A 22,767-nucleotide genomic window follows, 5' to 3' on the forward strand; every position below is an offset into this window, starting at 1 on the left:
CTCCATGTAAAAATACTCTGGTGATAAAGGATATCAGAACAAACAGAACTCTGTGCAGTATTCACAAACAATGCTCTGTAATCTAGTTCTCAGAGTTATGTTAAGTGGCAAATGTCTGGCTGGTCTCTCTTCCCGTTCTAGCCTTTGCTTCTTGGATTTCAATTCCAAACATGGTTATCTATGTAGTGCCTTGCTCTTCTTTCATGCTCAGTGCTATACATTCCAAATTAAACACTAGTGCCCTCTGCTTGTCTTCCCCACCCCTTTAGCTCTCCCTGCTGCTCTTTCACTGTGTCTATTTTAATTTATCTCAAGGCAGGGGAGAGAACAAGCTGCAAATACTCTTAGCTACTCTGATTTTTCCAGTTCTCAAAAGGCACTTCCGGGATAGAATTTCTCATGCTTCTACAAGTTCATCAGCCAGGTCTCAAATCCCATCAAGAAGGCTGGGTATTGATTGCAATTGGTAGAAAATAACTGCAGGAGTTGTTGGATGCAAATACATAATTTCAGAAATGTTCCTCTAAAATCTCCATAGAGGTGTCGGTGTAGGAATTGGCTTCAGTGTATTTCATTAATTTCAAAGTGAGTTAGGTGTAGAAATTACGGGAAAATGAGTGAAGAAAACACTCTTTTGGATCGGATAATTTTTAATCCAGTTTTGTGTGAGAACTGGAAATACATTATGGAAGGAGCAGCCTATCACCTTGCTAGTTTCTTCCTCCTCCTTGGCTATATGGGAGGTAGTGGAACCTTTGGTGCCATCTATATTTTTGGATTGTTATCCATTGGCTTTCTTTGCTCTGCCATATGGGGCTGGCTCAACGCTTGTGGATTAGACATCATCATTTGGAATGTGCTTTTATTTCTGATCTGCTTGTTTCAGCTAGCACATTTAATTTACCAACTCCGTAAAGACACTTTTTCTGAAGAATTTGATCTCCTGTACAAACAAATTTGCCAGCCTTTGCAAGTGCCTCTCCAAACTTACAAAGAAATAGTCAAGTGCTGTGAAGAACAGGTCTTGCCTTTGGCCAAAGATCAAACTTACACTGTGGAGGGCAAGACACCCATAGATCGTTTGTCCTTCTTGCTCTCTGGCAGGTAGGTCTCTCTTTCTCCTGAAAAAATACCCTGTGATAGTGGTGCTTTTGAACACTACTAAGTGGTTTCAAAGGGTAGAGAGGCAAAGGAGCTGCATGCTTTGCTCTTTCTCACACTATGGAAGCAAAATCCATTTTTTTCAACCCAATCTGCATTCTGAGGAGTTGCATAAGTGTGTGCATGGTCATTATTTCTGAGAACGGCCTTTTTACCTGGATAAAATGGGGACGGGGAGCATATGAGGAAGCATTTGATCATGTGACTCATCATTTTCAGTGTGTATTTGAACAGCCCAGAAACAAAGTTTAAGTGAAGGCCTTTAGCCCTCTTAACTTTAAAATATGAATATAAAATATAAAAAGAGGGTGATCAGTGGGGAAATGAAAACTAATGGGCTTAGGCCCCATTGCTTCTCTGTTGCAAACTGACTCCTCCAAATTTACGAAGGTTAATATATTGCGGACATGGGAGGCAGAACATAGATTTCCATTACCGGGAGATATTGGGGTGATTTGCAATATATTCGCAGTTATTTAACAATAATAAAAAGAATTTTGTCTGCACCCTAAATGGTTGAATGAAAAATATTTGGTGTAGTCAAAAGGATTTCGTTGTTAGTTAGAAAGACGAGCCTTATTTCAAGTTAAGAGTTCAAACCATTGTTGAACTCAGAATTCTTTAATTCTATTTCCTATACTTCTCTCCAGATTGGGGGGGGGTGTCCAAGTTTTTAATAAAAAAACAAAGTAGACCCTCCTGCCCTGAAGATTGTTCACTCCTACGTACAATCTTTGAAACTGAATATACTGTATATTATGTACGAATATATGTTCACAAATGGCAGATTTTTTTTAAAAAAAGCTTTAAAAATGATAGGTTTTATAGAATCATATTACAATGAGACATTTCTGAAGTAAATAATGAGAGATCGGCCCTATTAAATGCATGTCTGCACCTCTAATCCCTATTGCCATGGAGCATTGTATATTAGAAAAGATACAGCTTCTAAAATATTTTATATATCACTTATATCATATTATATTATTAATTACTCTTTCCTAGCTTCCGGAGAAGTTCTTATTTTAGATCTTGTTATATTTGTAACATTGTCTAATTGTAGTAGTTAACTATTGTATAAATAAATGTAAGTCAGAAGGATTTAATCAACTGAAGGTTTATATTAAAGAATCAGGCAGAGAAATGATCAGAAATAATTAATTGCCTTTCCTTTTAAACAAAATAAAACCTAATAAGGAATCTGAATGGTAGGAATATATTCTGAAATTTGCTTGAGAAAAAGGCATTCAAAACTACCAGCATGCAGTCTTACTGTGACCCAGAGATAATGTATTTAGACAGGGAAAGAAAGGCAAATGCCTGCAACGGGAATGCAGGGATTTGGGGATCTGTTTTATGCTTGCTAAAAATGTCTTTGCTAAAAAATTTAAAAATCAAGAGTCTCTGGCAAAGAATAAAGAAAAGCAGAGCCAGGAACTTATTTTTTAAAACACCTAATTTTTATTCAAGAAGACGAAACAAATGCAAGATTGTATAGAGCATCAACAGATAATACATTCATTTACAGTAGCTATTTAAAACCCCACAAAACAATATTTGCAATAAAACTACTCTGGTTGAGGCAATGCATTATGTTTTTCAGCTTTTCTTACACACTTCCAGTATTACCATCTTACTTTTGTGATTTTTCATATATTCTACAAATATCTTCCATAACTGTTTGAAAAAGATCTACTAGCCCCATATATCTAAAACTATACTTTCAAACTTTGTTGAAAATCTAGCAGGCACTGTTCCTGCTGTTGATGCAGCTTACAGTTTCACTTTTTTTCTCCTCCCTCCCTCCCTCTCTTGGAGATGCATCACACTTTTGATTGTGGATGAAGGTTTGTTCTCCGAGCTTGTGGGTTGGTTTCCGAACCTTTCATTACCAGGCTAGGTAGCATCTTCAGCTCGGAGAATGAACCTGTCACCCTCATCCTACACCCGAACTACAGATATTCACCACTATTGCAAACTTTTGATTGTATGCAACTTTTGATAGATCAAAATGCTCATCTCCTTTTTGTATGCATTGTTCCTACTCGGATGATCTTCTATTCCTCCTCCTAAAACTAAACTTAATGATGATGATGATGATGATGATGATGATGATGATGATGATGATGATGATGTTGGGAGGGACCTTGGAGGTCATCTAGCCCAACCCCCTGCTCTGGTTTTCATTTTTTTCATTTTTCCTGCCAAACTTTTCATTTTTCCTGCCAAATTGCCAAATTTGCATTTCTCTCTGTTGAAATTCATCTTGTCAGTTACTGTCTGGTGCTTCGCTTTGTTAAGATCTTCTTGAATGCTGAGTCCTCCAAATTATTTGTGTGGTCCATAGATTTCATAGTCTCCTTTTCAAATCAACTCAAATTTATTACAGTCCCAAGGTCAAATACAAACCAGTATCTAATAAAAGGTTCTATGCATAACAAAAAAAAATGCAGTAGAATCTAAAAAAAATTAAGAACAAAGATACTAAAATAAATCTAAATAAAACGCTAGTATAAGAAGTTCCAAATCTAAGTAATGGTTTACTTGGTAATGTACAAACGGTGGCAGAAAACTGGGTGATCTCACAGGTTATTTTCAAATAGCCAGAAGGAGTTTCCCCCCTGCCCTGAAGACAAGAGGAAAATGCATCAGACTCAAAACATCATGTCACTTTCTGAACCTCTGGAATGAGGCCGGCAGAGCTGATGCCTTGACACAAGGCTGGCGCTTGTTGCACCAGCTGCTCCAGAGGAGGCAGGGCTGGTGCTTCCTGAGGAGTTCTGGCTGGGGGCACGTGAAGTGGCACCCCCAGCTGCAAGAATGCTTCTGTCCTCGCATACCAGCAGACCACTGTAGTAGCTGAGGGGCTTGATAAGCAAAACGCAGTATCAGTCACGTAGGCATTTAGAAGAGGATCTTTTTCTGGCATTTAAATTCATTATTTCCTGCCTTTATTAATAATGGCTCTAAATCAAAAGTCAAAAGCTGTCAGGAAAGGAGGTAGCTTTGTTTTGCCCTTGGAAGTATTTGAATTACATCCAGTTCAGCCCACATTTCCATAGAACTGTCAATAATAGTTCAAATACTAAATATAAAAAAATATGTAAATTAATTTGGTCTAGTGATTTAGTTAACATTTAGTTAACATCTTTTAGTAGCATTCTTTTATTACTCTGGGTATTTGGCCTATTCCTTTCTTCTTTTGATTGTATAGATGTTATATTAATACTTTTTAACTAAAGCCTACTTTTAGTTTTATCTGCTTGTTTGAATATGAATAAATTAAAATAAAATTCTGAAGTTCTTCTGCAGTGAACTTTGACCTATTTAAAACTTTCCATCATATAGCACTGCCTAAAGTGTTTTATTGTCTTATTGTCTTTTACTGTCTATTGACTGAGTTTTAAGACTTTATCAGTGTATTAGCATACTAATACACACCCACACCCATATACATATAAACATAGATACATGTATTCACACTAACATACTGAGAGCCAGTTTGGTGTTGTGGTCAAAGTGCTGGTCCAGAAACCAGGAAACGGAGTTCAAGGCCTCCCTTTGGCACATAAGCTTACTGGGTAACTTTGGGCACTGTTTCTGTCTGCCCAACCCGCCTCACAGGGCTGTTGTTGTGGGAAAAATAGGGGGGCAAGAGAAATAGGTACGTTTGCTGTCTTGCATTGACAATGAGATACAAATCTAATGTTATCACTATATTTATAATACTTTCATTATGTAATAATTTTATCAATGTAAATATTAAATCTCATAGTTCTAGTACTTTTTTAGTATCAATTGTATGTTATATTTTCAAACAGCTTTTTAAAAAACTAATAATTAACTAACTTCCCTTTCTAGTTTATCTAGATAAACGTTTTGTTTTTCCTGAGGTTTCTAAGAAGTTTTTTCCATGCACCTTGCATCCCAGCTTTAAAAACATCTGTGTATATCTAGTGATATGCGATCATACTTTATTAAATAATTGTTTAATATCTTATTTAAGAATGTGTGACATCACTGGTTAAAAAAATAATGTACGATTTAATTTCCATTGGTGTAAATTAGTTTTCTTAATTGAGGTAGATAAGATAATGGAAACTTGTGGGCTTTATGCTATTTTGAATTTCAGTTCATATACCCTCCCCCTATCACGGATCTTGTGGAAAACCTACTATGTTTTTAAAAATGTTTTCTGGAGAAAAATGCAATTTGTATTTCCATATACAGATAATCCTCAACTTACAACCGTTCATTTAGTGACTGTTCAAAATTATAACGGCACTGAAAAAAGTGACTTATGAACTTTTTTCACAGTTACAATCTTTGCAGCATCTCCATGAACATGTGATCAAAATTCAGATGCTTGGCAAATGGTTCATACTTATGACTGTTGCAGTGTCCCGGGGTCATGTGATCATCTTTTGCAACCTTCTGACAAGCAAAGTCAATAGGGAACACTTAACAACCACGTTACTAAGTTATCAACTGCAGTGATTCACTTAACAATTGTGGGATGAAATGTCGTAAATGGGGCAAAATTTACTTAACAAACGTCTCACTGAACAATATAAATTTTGGGCTTAATTGTGGTTATAAGTTGAGGACCTCCTGTATTTCCTTTAGCGATTAGTTCTTCTTTTCTACAAAACTTTTTATAAAAATATATCTCCTTTTTAGCTTGTTAAATGGTTGAAATGCAAATGTGAAACTGGAAAATCTATACTTGATATATTCTTTATATTTTTTTCCAAATAACTTACCGCATATTGTAAAAACTAGCAGCTTTTTATTAACTTTATGTACTTCTTTAAGGAGATATATCATAGAATAACAGAGTTGGAAGGGACCTTGGATGTCTTCTAATACAACAACCTGCTCAAGTATTGATTCGTTGAACAGGTTAGCCTCCAGACTCTTATCATCTTTGTTGCTCTTCTCTGCACTCTTTCTAGAGTCTCAACATTAGGTTTCATACTCTTTAAATAAAGTTTCATGTTATCTTTATCCTTTAATATTGATTCTAAATGACCAAGTAAAGCTAAAATTATTATATTTGTTTTATTTATAACTTTATTTTTAATAACTTATTTTATAATTGCTTTTTTTCTTCATTGTTGTAGAACAAAGTACTTGAGAAGGAGGCAGGATAGTTACAATTATACTAAGAATTAGGAGTAATTGTCGATAAAACTGAAATCTGTTGAAGGTAATAGCAACAACAACAACAACAACACCCTTAACAGCTCTTAGGTCCTTGGTTAGGACTTGAACTGTTAAGTTTTTACCAGTCCCAGACTGTGAATCGAATTGAAGATTAACAACAACAAAAACAACAGCAATAATAATAACCACCCTACTTGGAATTGCCTATATACTCATGCTACTTTAACAGCTCTTAAGTCCTTGAATCGAACTGAAGATTAACAACAACAACAACAACAATAATAATAAAGATCTGCAAAAATATAATTTGCCTGCAAGCAAAAACTGGTGGGACCATAAAATAGAGAAAGTCATAGAAAATGAAGAAGCTAAATTACTCTGGGACTTTAGAATTCAAACAGACAGGCATCTGTTATGTAACATCCCAGAAATAACAATTGTCGATAAGAAAGACGAAAAAGCTTGGATAGTGGATGTGGCGGTGCCTGGAGACAGCAGAATAGAAGAGAAAGAAATGGAGAAGATAACAAAATACAAGGACCTACAAACAGAAATAGAACAACTGTGGCAAAAGCAAGCAAATGTAGTACCAATATCAATAGACACCTTGGGTCTAGAGCACCACTTGAACACCATTGGCATTGACAAATTCACCATCAGTGAATTGCAAAAGGCGACTTTACTGGGAACAGCTTCCATCCTGAGATGATATCTGTAACACCATCAAACATCCACATCTGCCTATCCCAGGTCCTTGGAAAGGACTCAATAGGTAGACAAAAAATGCTGAATGCAGTCTGAACATCTGGTTGACTGCGACGAACCAATAATAATAATAAAAATTTATCCTTATGTTTCCAACTTTTAGCAAAAGGGTAAATCACCTTAGTATAGCTCGGTAAAATGATTTGCAGGATCTGAACACAACTCCCAAGGAACTTGAAAGTATGTACCTATCATGAAATGGGCTGCCTTTCAAACCCAAATATTGGGGAAATGGGATCAATCTATTAAACCTTTAGAGGAAAATTATTGTTGATAAGCAAAACATTAAGGAAACAACAAAAAGCCTGTTGAGTGTTAAATATATGCAAAGAATGGAAGTCAAAATTTATGGACTTGCAGATGGAAAACAGATTAGAGACAAAATGACACAATATGTAACAGATTGAGACTTTGAATTTAAATGGAAAAGGCTTTGTAGAATACCAAAACGAAATTCTTTCTCAAATATTGTTAACAGGGTTAAAGCAATGATACTACAAGTGGAATTTATCTAGGAAGATATTGAAGTAATACCTGAACAGATGCTGTGATATTCCATTCCTCCCTCTTCATTATTGTAGCCCTTGACAGATTTATCAAGAGTGATGGAGGAGGTGATGGCAGCTTGGTAAAAATGAACAGATCTCCCTTACAAAAATAGTAACTGGAATGATTCTTCAGACCAAGCACTCGGAGGAGAAGAAAGGTATTCCAAGATTACATGACAGTTCTGCCCCAGGCCAAGATCTGCTATGAAGAAAAGCTCGTTATCTATAATAGAGCCACGTTGATGCAGTTTTCATATGCTGTAGTAATATTATCTTAAATATGGAACTTAAAATTTCCACATACAGCAGGTGCAGATCTGTAAGCTGAAGGTCAGGTTGAAATAACTTCACAAAAGTAGAGTAACATGCACAAAACCAGCTAACATGCTAACAAAATTTGAAACTTTCATAGATTATAAAAAAAGAAGAGCATATCCAGCATTCGCATAATTAGCTGAGCTTAGGTATTACACACACACACACACACACACACCAGTTCTAATAATGGACCTTTGCTTCCTTTGAATAGGAAAGCATAGGAAAAAAGAGCAGAATTATTTGTTATTCCAAATCAGGAGACTCATCTTAAGGCCATACTTCAGACAGTCTCAGTACAATTCTCACAAAATACATTGTGCCTTGATTATCCTAGTGAACCACCACTTACGAATGAGCCAGCAATTTGCTGCACCTGCCAAAAAAGCCAATGCATCAACAGAGGGATAGTATCAAGATCACGAGAAGTGATAGAACCACTCTATCCTGCACTATAGTGCACTAGTGAAGCCACACTAGGAATACAGTTCCGGTCACCAGGATACAAAAAAGGTGCTGAGATCTTAGAAATAGTGCAGAGCAGAGCAACAAAGATGATAAGGAGTCTGGAGGCTAAACAGTATGCTGAATGGTTAAGGGAACTAGGCATGTCTATCCCAATGAAGACAAGGATTAGGGGGTGATATGATAGCTGTCCTCCAGTAGGTGAAGGGCTGCCATAGAAAGGAGGTGGGCTGACTTATTTTTCAAAGCTCCTGAGGGTAGAAAAAGAAGAAATGAGTGGAAGCTCATTAAAGACAGATCCAACCTGGAGCTAAAGAGGAACTTTCTGACAGTAAGAATAATTAAACAATGGAACAGATAGAGGTTTTCAAGAAAAGATTGAACAATCATTTGTCAGGATGATATAAGGTATCCTACCATTGACCACCTCCAGGTCCCTTCCAGCTCTATGATTCTAAATCTAATCAATGTCTTAATCATTATTCAGGAATCCACCTAGATTTTAGAACATAAATAAATAAAAACCTCTAAATGATTGAGAACAGCCATGATGCGGCATTTTGAAATGAGGAAAAGATAAGGCTTGCTTTTTCAGGAAGGAATAGCAGATATGACAGGATATAGCTTTTTAAATAAGCCTAAGGAATGCATTTAGGCATAATGATGTGGCATTAAGCAAATCTCACAATGATTAAAAATGGTTGAATGTTTCTTCTATTCCCCTTTATTCTTTCCACAATGCCTTTCTTGTCCTGTGGCTGTAGTTTCAGAAGCACATCTGGTTAGCTTGCAAGAGCTATGGCTGCCTGGTCTGCCCTTCCATTGTGGCTGTGTGGAGGCATGGTTCAGTGGCTGGATGGCTTGTCTTGTGGTTGGAGCATGCATGTCTGGAGGGTGCATCTGTGGCTTTGATAGATGTCTGTAACTTGTCCAAACATCTTTTTAAAATGTAAAGGGCAGTTCTTATTCTCATAAGTGAACTTTGCAAATTTTATTTCTTTGCAAAACGTTTGATGTAAGGTGATTATAATTTTTTACTTTCCTTAATCTTCTCTTTCTCAACTCATCTTGCTAAGGCATTGAGTCTCTTTTTTCATGATGTTCCTCAGAAAAAATGTTAACCTTTTCAGAGTTGGCAATAACCTTTGTGATATTGTGAAAGAGGTAACAAGGTTTATCAACATTGTTCCAAAGTTTCTCTGTTTGTATTTTGTTGCTTTCTAATGAACAATACTTCAAAATAGCAAGAAATGCAGTTGAAGATGAAAATAAACAGAAAGCAATGATGAAAGAGAAACCACCACCCCATCTTCTTTCTATTACAAGATCTGCTTCACTGATCCTTTTGATCTCTCTATATTTGGCATACACAACTCATATGGTCCCTAAGCTTGTTTTATGAGCCCTTGGTTGCCATCAATTTTACTATGAGAATAATCCTTATTACAATTATTAACCAGTAAGTTCGACAGAATTTAAAGACAGCAGTAAAAATCCCTACAATTTAAACCATTTCTAAAACATCAGTACGAGTGCACAATAAAATTTACTACAACACAGTGAATACAAGTGACAAGATGCTAAAAATAAACCCTAAATAAGAGAAACAAATTAATAAAAATACTTTAAACACAGAATATTTAAGTTCTACCTCTTTGGCTATGAACTAAATGTATAAATATGTGTTTTTCTCAGAATAAATATGTATGAGTGAAAGTGTATATTGGAAGTGACAAAATTTAATAATGATCCAGTAATTTATTAAACTGGCATGCTGTCTGAATTGTATACAACCAAGGAAAACCATATCGTGCGTAGACAACTGGCAACTGAAGACTATTTTGTGACTCTCCTGGTGGTGTTTAAGTTCTGATTTGAGAGTAAAGAGGAGATAAGATTGTCTTCAGGGCAAAAGATACTTATGTTGGCAGGTAGAGATCTGAGGATGGAGTTTGAATTTCTGCCAACAGGGCTGCAGCTTCCTGCAGTAGATAGGGACAAATTTGTTCTACAAAAAAGGTTGTGTCTTCTCCCTAGTATAACAAAGGGCAAGAAACTGAAATGGTTGACAATGTCAGGATCCTAATATATCCTGCTCTAAATGAAGAGCAGTATCAAACTCCCACTGCTGCCCTGGGAATTCCCAAGACCAGAAGGGCAGAATGTGAGAAACCAGACTGATATAAGTCATGCTGGATCTTGACTTTTCCAGAAGAGACAGTTATCAAGAAGGATCATGGTAGCCAGGGAATTACTAGAAAAATTAAGTTTATGCCAGAAATACAGCTGGGGTAAATGGCCTCTGAAACCCAAGGGAATTAACACAGTTTCTGAGTTAAATGCTACCTTTGAAATGCAGGACGGTCCTCCAAATATCACTTTTAAGAATCTGGACTGTGCTATTTCTATGGATTATAGGTTGTTGTGTGTGTCAAAAGAATAATTTTGGGTTTCAACTCAAGCCGGGGTTGTGCAAGAATAAATAAAAATGAAATCCAGACAGCTGTGAGGAAAGCAGAAGTATTTATTTCCAAAAGCAAAGAAGTTTGCCTTGGGGGCAACTGCACAAAAATGGGATGTAGAGAGATTGTTTTTTAGAGGAGCTTGTCCTGAGTAGGAAAGTGCATACGTGCTGATTCTAGGTTGATATTTAATGGGTGTGGGTATGTGTAGATAGATGTCATCTATGATGTTTATTCTTGTGAATATGAAGTTCCGCTGGGTGACCATTTTTATTTACTCTATTTGTGTTTACAGATCTTCTCCTCTGATATGTGAGCTAGGTCTGGGTAATTTATTTGGGGGTTTGAAGAGGTTTGAGTAAAAGATTTTTTTCCCATTTGCTATTTTTACTTGATTAACTTACTTGATTAATTGACAGCTTGGCTGTCAATTATCTAGTGGAGACAGATTCTCAGTCCATTGTGGATTCTGTAAATGTTTCACGGAAGATGGAGACAGTATAAGGAATAAAATATATTTTGATATAAAATTTCCCACATATGCCATATAATATCTGGGTGAGAAATTTTGCTATAAAGACCCTTATTGCATGAACATATTCTTGTTTCCTTTAGAGTAAAAGAAACTGAGTATAGCCTTAGTAATATGATTATTAGCATTATTGGAAATAGATTGAATTTGTTCACACCCAACTTTAGAGTGTTGAAAATTTTTACATAAGATATCTAAAAGTTAAAACTTGGCCTCTAGTGTTATTCTTTATCTGCCATATCTCAGTCCCTTTTTAGGAATGTGTTCAAATTAGCAGTACAGCCAAGTGAACAGAGGCAGTCTGGAGCAATAGCAAAGCCAAAAGAAGTCACAAGATTAACCTTTACTCTTGACGATAATGTTTTAATGTAGCAATACTGGATGGTGTTCTGGAATTGGTTTGTCATTGTGATGAAATTCAGAAAACTTTTCCCAGGTATGTATCTTTAATCATACTGTTCAAAATTTATTCTGTTGAAGGAAACCAAAGAGACTAGTCAGCCTGAATGCAAAATATTTAAAATTTCTCTTTAAAGTTCCTAGACCAGTTCCTAGACAATTGATGTCTTTTTCCCTGGAAGCATTCAATAATGCAATGTTTATTAAAAACCCTAGGATAAATTTGTCTTCTGTTTTGAGAAAGAATAGTACCTTGGCAGCATTACATGGTTCATATACAAGCGTCAGCAACAATGTAGAAAAGCAGCTCTGCAACAGAAAGAGGTGAAGGTCATGATCCAATCTGGAAGGTGGGAATGCTCTCTAGGAAACGGTCTTGGTAAATCCAAGGACCTTGCCTCATTTTCTCTAAGGTCTCTTTTAAGATGAGAAAAGTCCCTTGATTGGTGGGACAAGATTATAGGTTGTCACAGACCCTTTGCTTTTTTTCATCATAGACAAAATGGGTAGATGCATACAGGGCTGAACTAAATGGTTGTCCAGTACACAAAATGGCCACACCTGATGAGGGAGGCGAACTCTGAAAAGGCTCTGTCTAAAACAGGATAGTTGACACATGGGGTATCATTGCTCTGACAAAAAGTATTCCCCTTCTTCAGTTGTGAACATGTGCTTCGGAACAAGGACGAAGCCAGAAAGGGAAGGGAGTTGTCGCATCAAACCTTCCGCTTGCAATGATTCATTGTTTACTAGCCCTGGTTAGAGCTGTGAAGCTTGCTTCCTGTGAAATGCTTGCTTCTTTTAGGAGCATATTAATGAATAGCAATTTGCACACAGAGCTTGAAGCCTCACTATTGTTTCCTTCTTCCTGGCTATTCTTTGCACCTGCCTGCCTTGTCTTCATGTTACTTATATTGTGTGCAGAACAATCTGCTATTGTTGAACAGTATTTCTTTTAAACTGCCACTTTGTTTCCACAGATATTGATGTCTAAAACAATTCTATCCTATATGAAGGTGTTGTTTGTATCTAAATGACCACCTGCATGGACCTTATCATATGTCTTTTAATTGTTCAGCAATTGCACAACAGCCTTTTTAATTTTAATAATTTCCCTGCCCTCCTTTTCTCTTTCTGCAGGGTTAAAGTAAGTCAGGATGGACAATTTTTACATTATGTTTTCCCATATCAGTTCTTGGATTCCCCGGAGTGGGAATCATTACAGCCTTCTGAAGAGGGAACATTTCAGGTAATGTTCTTCATAATGTTCTGATTTCTTTATAATTTCCATCTTTCATTTTCTATTGAGGAGCAAAGAAAATGTTTGTGTAGTTCAGCCTATTTACTACGTCTTGGGATGTTTGCCTCCACTCTTCCTGGCTGGAATAGAATAGAATAGAATAGAATAGAATAGAATAGAATAGAATAGAATAGAATAGAATAGAATAGAACCTTGGAGGTTTTCTAGTCCAGCCCCCTGCTCAACCTGTACTGTCTCAGACAGGTGAATGACTAGTCTCTTCTTAAAAATCTCCAGTGATGGAGCGCTCATGATTTCTGGGGGTAAACTATTCCACTGGTTAATTGTCCTCACTGTCAGGAAGTTTCTCTTTAATTTCAGGTTGCTTCTCTCTTTGATCAGTTTCCAACCATTGTTTCTCGTCCTTCCCTCTGGTGCTTTGGTGAACAACCTGGCCCCCTCTGCCTTGTGACAGCCCCTCAGATACTGGAGCACTACTATCATGTCTCCCCTGTTTCTTCTTTTCTTTAGACTAGCCAAACCCAAGTCCTGTAGCCATTCTTTGTATGTTTTAGTCTCCAGGCCTTTGATCATCTTAGTTGCTCTTCTCTGAATTTTTTTCAAACTCTCAACATCTTTTTTGTGATATGGTGACCAAAACTGGCTGCAGTATTCCCCTCTCTCAAAATTGGAAACAATACCTTGGATCTGACAGTACAAAATATCAGTTCTCCTTCTGATGATTTGGAAACAACATTTCAGTTGAAGTATCTTACAACTGAACTTGCAGTTTTAGTACCCACATCCTGCTGCTGACTCAGCTTTCTGTCAACTATAACAATCCTTTTCACACCTATTTCCAGGCCAAGAAGCCTCCATCTCATCTGCATATTTAATTGCAATAACATATACTCAGTATACAAAACCCTAAATAAATACTTTGTTATTATTTTAATTTCACTGCCCAAAGTCTTATATCATTAATTTATTTAATAATAGTCATGGTTACACTTACTATTATTGACCACTAATTTAATAATAAGCATAATTAGAATCCCTCTCCGGTTGTGTAAGGACAGTTCTAGGTTGCTTCTCTTTTTGATTAGTTTCCATCCATTGCTTCTTGTCTTGCCTTCTGGTGTTTTGGAAAATAGTTTGACATCTTCATCTATGTGGCAGCACCTCAAATATTGGAACATTACTATCATGTCTCCCCTAGTCCTTCTTTTCATTAGACTAGACATAACCAATTCCTGCAACTGTTCTTCATATGTTTTAGCCTCCATCCCCCTAATCATTCTTGTTGCTCTTCTTTGTGCTCTTTCCAGAGTCTCAACATCTTTTTTATATTGTCATGACCAGAATTCCAAGTGTGGTCTTACTAAGGCTTTGTAAAGCCATATTAAAACTTCCCGTGATCTTGATTCTATCCCTCTATTAACACGGTCCAGGATTGCATTGGCTTTTTTGGTTGCTATTGCACACTGTTGGTTCATATTTAAGTGATTGTCCACTAGGATAGGGCTTTTCAATCGGTGGTACGCGTACCACCAGTGGTATTTTAGCACCTGGCAGGTGTATGCGACCCCTAGCCAAGTGTAACGGGGGAGGGAACCAGCTAAAGCGACGCCGCACAGACCTGGAGATCAGCTGGAGCTGCAGAGCTTGGCAGAATCCCCAGGATCTGTGCACGTGGCGACATAGTAATTGGAGCTTCCGGCACACCTGGAAGAGAAAAGGAGGAGGAGGGTGGAGAGAAGAGAAGGTATAAAAGGGGCAGGTTTTGGCAGGAGAGGGAGAGAAAGAGCGAGAAGTAAAAAGGTTTTTCTTAGCAAAGCAGTGAGGAGAGACAGAGCGAGCGGCCTGTTTTTGGAGGAAGGGTGAGTAAGCAAGTGGCGTGTTTTCGGAGGAAGGGCAAGCGAGCGAGTGGCTTGTTTTCGAAAGGGTGAGTGAGCGAGCGGTGTGTTTTCGGGGGAAGGGCAAGCGAGTGAGCTGGGCAGGAGCCCCAGGATCGGCATGCACTTCTGCAGGGCTATGGGGGCTCGGCAGAAGCCCCAGGATTGGTATGCGCAGCTACAGCTGATCGGCAGGAGCCCGGCGCTGATCCTGGTGTTTCTGCTGAGCCCTGACAGCCCTGCAGAAGCGCCAATCAGCTGTCAGGGCTCAGCAAAAGCACCAGTATCAGCGCAGGCAAGAAGGAAGGAAGGAAGGAAGGAAGGAAGGAAGGAAGGAAGGAAGGAAGGAAGGAAGGAAGGAAGGAAGGAAGGAAGGAGATGGGAATGAGAAGGAGGGAGGCAGGATGGGAGGGAAAAAAGAAGGAAGGAAACCCCCCCACGGTAACCACAATGCTAATGTGGCTCATAATGAAATTGAGTTTGACACCCCTGATATAAAAGGTTGTTAAGTAAATCTGATTTCCCCATTGACTTTGCTTTTCAAAAGGTTGCAAAAGGGGATCACATGACCCTTTTATAAGCTGATTAAAAAGGATGTCATATCTAGATATTATAAGATAGATAAAAAGTATAGTATTTTTATAATACATGATATAAAATATTGGGAGGATGTACCTAAATGGGAAAATTTGGACAGATGACTAATATGAAGAAATTATGACTGATAAGAATTGGATTGAATATAAGGGAATTTAAGCGAACAAAAATTATAAAAATAGGATGTATGCTGAACTAATGAGATGATGGTTATGAGAATAATATAAGCTGAAAAAATGTTATATATATAGATTATTATTATTTGTATAAATATAAAAAATGCCTATATCTAATCATTTATATATTGAAAATATTAAGAATTATATTTAGAAGGAGAATACAAATGGGAGAAGGGAAGATCAAAGAAATGTATCATTAATTAATATATTAATTATGGAATTATCAAATTTAATTATTATTGATTGTTAATTAATTATTATTGTCCTTTTTTTCTTGTCAAAATATAAACCAAGACAACACGCTGTACACCAGGTACTGGAGATTGTTATACTTAAAAACTAATAAAATATCTATATATAAAAAATAATAATTCTTCTACCTCTCTCAACTGTAATTCAGAAAACGTCAGCCAGACCATCAGAGAGTTCCTTCAGTATCTTTGTATGTGGTTTATATATCCCTGGAGATTTTACACAATGCATAATTCAACTGTGGAATTCATTACCATAAGATCGGGTGCTGGCTACTAATTTGGTGGCTTCAAAAAAAGGGTTGGACCAACACATGGAAGTCAAAGCTACTAGCCTTAATGATGGTGTAACTGCCTCTAAAGACCATCTGCTCTGAGACTGGTGGGCTTCCTTCTGCACTTGGTAGGGTGCTGCAAGAACAGACTAGATGAGCCAGGGGAATCTGCCCCAGCTGGGCACTACTTATGTTCTTATTTAGCCTTATTCAAAATAAAGAGATACTCTGTATGCTTCCCTTGTTTTTGTCAATCTCAAACATCAATCCACTTTCCCAATGTCACTGAGCTTTTTAAAAGTACAAATGTAAAAATACATTTGTAATAACTGTATACACTGTGTTCCAAACTATTCAAGAAATATTTAATCAATGTATTGTAAAAACTCATTTTCAAAGATAATAATGGACACAAATAAACATATTCAATATGAATTTCTTTCAAAATGTGGATTTTTTGTATATTTGTATAAGTTTAACAATATGTGAGGTAATACAATGAATTTGTTATCCTTAAAAACAAACAATTGAACTTTTTTCTTTTCTTTCTTTGGCAGGTAACTTTGACAGCAGAGACTGACTCCTGTTTTATTACTTGGCAAAGAAAAAAGCTCTACTTGCTTCTGGCTAAGGATCGCTACATTGCCCGACTCTTCTCTGTCCTCCTTGGCTATGACATCTCAGAAAAGCTCTATGCCTTGAATGAAAAGCTTTTTGCTAAGTTTGGCCTTCAATTTGACATCCGTTTACCCAGCCTCTATCATGTCTTAGGACCTACTTCAGACACAGAGGTGGAAAAGGCAGAGTACGAAGAGGCAGTGGTGCCTGTAGGTGATTTACCTGCGGTTGGCCAAAGCGCTCCTGGGGTTTCTTGCACTGTGTCTCATTCTACTCATCCTAGGAAATCTCGGCCTGACAGTGACCTGTCTGGTGAGGACTCTACCAGTCTTGTATTGGAAGATTTTGCTGAGCTGACAGGGTCTTTTATGGACTATATGAGTGAAGGGGAGTATTTGAAGTGAGTAAACATGGGCACACTTCACCCTGAATAAGTAAGTATTCTTTGTGCCTTTAGAAAGAAACATATCTAGATATGCAACGAAAGGGTAACTGATGTATCCAGCATACTGATTGCCCCACATTTCCTTAGAACCTGCGATATATCAATTCTTAGTTCATTTGCTGCAAAAAGAGTGCTTTGGGTCATGGCTTTGTCAAACTTCATCTCATTTTTGTATGAAGAACTACTAGCTTCCTTATTGACTGTAAGAATGCTGTTGACCTGATTTCGGTAAGGTATTTAACAACATAGCCGTGGCATTCTGCTTAGCCAATTAACTAAATGTAGGCTAAATGGTTTGAGAATTAGTTCAATACATTGTTAGCTCAAAAACTGAACTTGGATAATGCTCATTAATGATTCTTCATCGAACTAGAGAGAAGATACTACTTAGAATGCCATGGGGTTCAATCCCAGGCATGTTACTCTTCAATATTTTTATTAGAGATTTGGATGAGGTAGAAGGAATACTTATACATTTAGAGATGACATAAAATGATATTAGGCTTGTATGAAGCAATTTAGATTTACTACAGTGATAATCACTGCAGGGATCATTTGGAACCATGCCCCGTTGCCATGAAATCTTACAGTATCCCTCTCACAGTGCCCATCCTAAGAAGGGGAAGGAATGGATTTTGGAGTGAATAATATAACAGATTCACTCTTCTGTCTATGTGCTTGTCCACAAGAAGATTGAATTACACCATTTCATTTTTCATTGGTGACACCAAGACTATGGATTTTTGCTATGATACTTTTGTCATATTTATCTCTGTCAGCTTTAGTATCTGTTTCAAAAATGGTTAGAATCATGTGCTGCATACTATGTCCTATTAATTGATGATTTATGAGGTTTTGGTTTGAAGCTGAATATTATTAATATACTTGTTTGTTTGTTTTTAAATTTGTGTTTGAAACATTCTGCAGAGCAGGGCTAGGCAAATCAGGCTGTATTCCCCATCACCCCATTTTTTGTGATTTTTCAGTTCATATACATGCAATTCGATGACAAAAGTGCCATTATTTGGTGATGTTATTTTTAGGAAATTCGGGCAAAATGGAAATCTTCAACTGACATAATTTTAACTGCTCTCCTTTACCCACCAATTTGGAGTTACTTGACCAAAGATCAAGAATTCAAAATTTATTTATTTATAAATGTTTAGACCATCTATCTCCCCTATAAGGCAATTTTGGGCAGCAAAAAGTTGTTCGTTTTATTTTAAAATCTTTTATAGGCTGCATTTGAAAATAACACTTTGCCATAGCTACACTTCTTAACAATAACAACTTTACAAATTAACAAAACTCTTGTTAAAAATCCCATGAATACGTAATACTATGATTCAGCTTAGAACATGTGAAAGGTTTTAGTAAGATGGTCTCTTTAAACATAGTACAACCAAATATCAATTTCCGGAAAGGAGTTTGTGAACATAGGAAAATAGGAAGAACATAAGGCTCCAATAATACATTTATTGATCTAAATTAGCTAATTGCAAGTTATCTTGAGAAGCAGACAAAATTTACTTTAGCAAAGGATGTGAAAGAGAAGATCTTGGTCTCCTGATAAATTAGATTGAAACTCACCTTAAGAATATTTTTTCACTAATTCTTATTAATCTGAAACAGCTTTTTGGTGGAGGCTGACTGCTTTATTGGTTATACTCTCCATTTCTGATATTAAAAAGCTAGCACTAACTGTAAAGGTCAATGAGAAAATCCATTTTTAAATATGTCTATGGAGATTCTCAATCATCCAGGTCATGGCTGTTTTAAAGGTGCTTTTCAAAAGGCAACTGAACTTCCTTGGTTTTTTTCCTGGAAAACATTTCGCTTCTCATGCAAGAAGCTTCTTCAGTTCTGGCTGAAATGAACTGAAACTCCCAGAACTGAAGAAGTTTCTTGGATGAGAAATGAAACATCTTCAAGGAAAAAGCCAAGGAAGTCCAGTTGTCTTTTGAAAAGCACCTTTGGGACATTTTTAAATATATTTTCTGTCAGTTCTAACAGGAAATATATTGCATGGAAGAGTGATGAAAAGAAAAGAAAAAGTAAGGTTTGCTCTGATTTCCTGCAGTGCAACCTGTGCACCCTCAGATCTGTTGAGTTTCATCACAATGTTGGGATTTGATTCAACAAGATTACAATTCTAAAGCTTTTCTCCTTGAGATGACAGGTTTACCTCCCCCCCCCCTGCATATTCAAGGTGGGCTGGACTTAGATCTCTTGTGGGTATGAAGGGACCTAAGCCTGATGATGCACTTGATCCCCCGCTCAGGCTCAGCCTGGTCATCTCCTTGGTGAAACATTAGGATAATGTTAGCTTAGGCAATAGAGTTGCTTCCTTTAAAACTGGGCATAAGCTAGTTCTTACAATAATTATGGCTTCTCTTTCCCACAGCTTTGGAAAACCACCTGAGGACTAATCATCCTGCCCTTGCAAAAGGACGAGCCCCTCTGGCTCCAACTCAGACCCCAGAACTCTAGAGAACAGCTATTGGGAATCCAAGACCTGTATGAAGCAATCAGATCACTGATTGCCAATCAGGATGCCCTTCATTGTTTGTTTGTTAAAGCATATATAAAAGTTTTGTCCATATGATGCACTTTGAAAGGTATGCATAGAACAGAGAGGCAGTGATGGGATATTTTCCAGAGTATATCAATCTGCTCTGCCACCTGGATGTTTGTATTCTTGAACACTTGATATATGTTAAATATATTACATGTCTTGGAATTATGATGGTATAATTAATTGATGGAACATGATGGAGGTTCTATTGATTCTCTTCTTTCATAAATCAAAGAAGGAAGAAAACTATCTTCCATTGATTCCTTCCATTTTGGTGAACATTAGTGTGCTTTCTAATGTGAGGAGTCTTTCTTCTCACCAAAGCTATATTCTTCACGATAACACAGACCTTAAATAAACTTTCCCCCCATACCCAGTTGGTATAACATGCAACAAGTAGGCTGCCATCTGGTGTATAATACTAGATACATATTATAACTGTGAGGCAAGATGTGCATTTTCAGGGTAAAATTTAAAGATTTGCCTTTAAATTTTAAACAGTTCACAACATAACTACCTAGGGACCACAGGATGAATTTATTAAGACAGTAACATCAACTGGAGAAATTCTCTTGAAGATGCATCTGCTTTCCAAACTCTGTTTAATAGGAGCAGAGTAAAAGGCTTTCCTTTTGCTCCTCATTGGTCTTCAGAAAGGATCAATATATCCCTTTCCAATTTGGGCTAGTTTATAGTGATTTATAATATTTTAAGTGTTGGCTTTTAATTGTTACCTTAGCTGTTTTGAGTAACTTATGGAGAGAAAATCAGGATATAAATTAATATAGCAACACTGTCTTCTTTCTTCCTGCAGAGGATAATATACCAATTATAGGGATGCAATGAATTGAGAGGATGAAGCATATAGTATATGCCACTATTAGTTTCCATAATTCACCCAACTTGCATGACAGAAATGAAGTTGCTTTTCAATAGGGTTGCCCCCAGTGACATCAGATTCTCTTCAGAAAGCACTGGTGTGATAAAAGACTTACAAAATGACTCTAGGAAGCCCAAGTGAATGGAAAGTTAAATCAAAACTTTATTTTATATGTTATTAATGAGAGACAAAGTTAGCAGATAGCAGTTTGGAGGGTGTTGCTTTTAAAACCTACAAAAACATCTTTACAAAATAAAATTAAAATAGTGATGCCAAGTCTGGCAACCTGTCCTGATACTATTACTGTCTTTGTTTTAATACCAAAGGATTTTGCTGAGACAGAAGGAAGATCTTCACTTCTCCCACAGAAGTCAAGATCAGACAAAACATATATATGTCCATCTTCTATGCTTTTCCTGTTTTAGATTAGGTTATATGCCAAGAAAATCTTTATATTTTCAACATGCCAGTTGTCTTGAGCAAAGATTTTAGATTAAGGGGTAGAATTTTGCTTCTATTTACTGCAAAATACTAGTTGGATACGAATGGAAAAAGTTTCTGCTGTATTGTGTAAAGTCTTCATCTAGTGCAGTGGTTCTCAACCTTTTTAATGCCGCGACCCCAACCGGTCGTAAGTCGAGGACTAAACCGGTCGTAAGTCGAGGACTAAACCGGTTGTAAGTCGAGGACTACCCAACCGGTCGTAAGTCGAGGACTTTCCCTGCCCGGGAGCGCCGCGCATGCGTGGTTCCGCCCCCTGCGCCGGCCGAGGCGTAGCTGGCAAGCGGCAGAGACGGAGCAGGCCGACCACCAGCTGGCCCNGCCCAAGGGAGGTAAGGCACCCACCGGAAAAGGGGAAAAAAATGGCGGACAAAAAAAATGGCGGACAGGCTTGCTTGGCGACCCCCGTGAAATGGTCGATCGACCCCAAATGGGGTCCCGACCCACAGGTTGAGAACCACTGATCTAGTGCACGGGTGTCAAACTCACCGTGTCACGTCACATGTTGCAACATATTGCGATTTTTTTCACATTGCCGGAGCTAGGGTGGGTGCGGCCTCCGCATGATGCAACCGGCCTGCGGGCCGGCAGTTTGACATCCCTGATCTAGTGGGTCAGAAAACTGAATTGAATGTGCTAATGAACATAAGGAGTAGAAGAGAAATTCATGAAATGCCCTCTTCCTTGATAATGGCCTTCCACTCTTAAAAACATGCCATTTGTTTCCTTCTAAATGGAGAACTGCATTTACAGTGAACAGTATGATATAGGGAACACTTCAAACAATTAGCACCATGTACTCATTTTCACTCCAGATTTATTAGTAATAGGTCCTGTTCAATTAGGTGCTGTTCCATTTTATGTACATTGTATTTATTTTCTTCATAGTTGTAAAACTATTTAATTTTTTACTAAAAACAGGCTTAAAATGATTAACAGTTGAAGTGAAACAAGTATTCTGTGACAGAAAACACATATTCAAAAAATGAACGCCACACATTTGATTTTAAAGTATCTACTTTCTAAGTTACCTGTCTACCTGTTATAATCTCTGTGTCCACAAGGGAAAACTGTGCTAATCACACTTAATGTTGAGGTTCTGGAGAAGGGGGTTATGGTTTGTAATAGTCATCACTTGTGGCAAGCACATCATCTTCTCACTGAAGAAAGAACAGAATAAAGTTAAAGCTTGTAATGCATTTTTGGTAAATTGCCATGCAACAATAATAATTTACAATAAGAACTATAATTCCAGTTCTTCAACCCGCCTTTCTGAATAACTTTCTGCTCTGTGACATTATTTTTAATAATTTGTTTTGTCAGAACACTTTTTTGTGATGGTGGTTGTAGTGGTAGGCTTTCAGTCCTGGGTTATCTTTGCTAAGATGTGTTATCTTCTACAACAGAGGTCAGCAACCTTCTGCTTTCAAGCAACAGCGCTTGGCCACCAAAGCGCCTCAGGGGCATATGATTAGGATAAGTTTGGAGTTTTTGGCAA

At 37.3% G+C, this 22,767-nt stretch overlaps 2 protein-coding genes across 2 annotated transcripts in view; one reads left to right on the forward strand and one right to left on the reverse strand.

The window, feature by feature from the left end:
- Positions 1-613: 613 nt before the first annotated feature.
- Positions 614-20,076, forward strand: POPDC2 (popeye domain containing 2). The gene is made up of 4 exons (XM_029283855.1): positions 614-1,104; positions 12,954-13,062; positions 16,808-17,302; positions 19,718-20,076. Exons 1-3 carry the CDS (start codon positions 614-616, stop codon positions 17,270-17,272), a joined length of 1,065 nt encoding a protein of 354 aa, XP_029139688.1. The 3' UTR covers positions 17,273-17,302; positions 19,718-20,076.
- Positions 20,077-21,890: 1,814 nt separating this feature from the next.
- The window catches only part of PLA1A (phospholipase A1 member A), a 62,414-nt gene continuing 61,537 nt past the window's right edge, over positions 21,891-22,767 (reverse strand). The window contains exon 9 of the mRNA XM_015814394.1: positions 21,891-22,429. Coding sequence (XP_015669880.1) covers positions 22,345-22,429 — 85 coding nt within the window. The 3' untranslated portion in view covers positions 21,891-22,344. The remainder of the gene's footprint in view (positions 22,430-22,767) is intronic.

The sequence above is a fragment of the Protobothrops mucrosquamatus genome, unplaced genomic scaffold (genome assembly GCF_001527695.2).
Source record: "Protobothrops mucrosquamatus isolate PMUCROS unplaced genomic scaffold, P.Mucros_1.0 scaffold_88, whole genome shotgun sequence".
Classification (NCBI taxonomy): Eukaryota; Metazoa; Chordata; class Lepidosauria; order Squamata; family Viperidae; genus Protobothrops; species Protobothrops mucrosquamatus.

Bases quoted from the DNA above. Each gene is read 5' to 3' on its own strand.
- POPDC2 (XM_029283855.1), top strand. From the start codon at position 614: ATGAGTGAAGAAAACACTCTTTTGGATCGGATAATTTTTAATCCAGTT. The intron at 1,105-12,953 runs GTAGGTCTCTCT...CTCTTTCTGCAG, and splicing joins TCCTTCTTGCTCTCTGGCAG to GGTTAAAGTAAGTCAGGATG. The intron at 13,063-16,807 runs GTAATGTTCTTC...TTTCTTTGGCAG, and splicing joins CTGAAGAGGGAACATTTCAG to GTAACTTTGACAGCAGAGAC.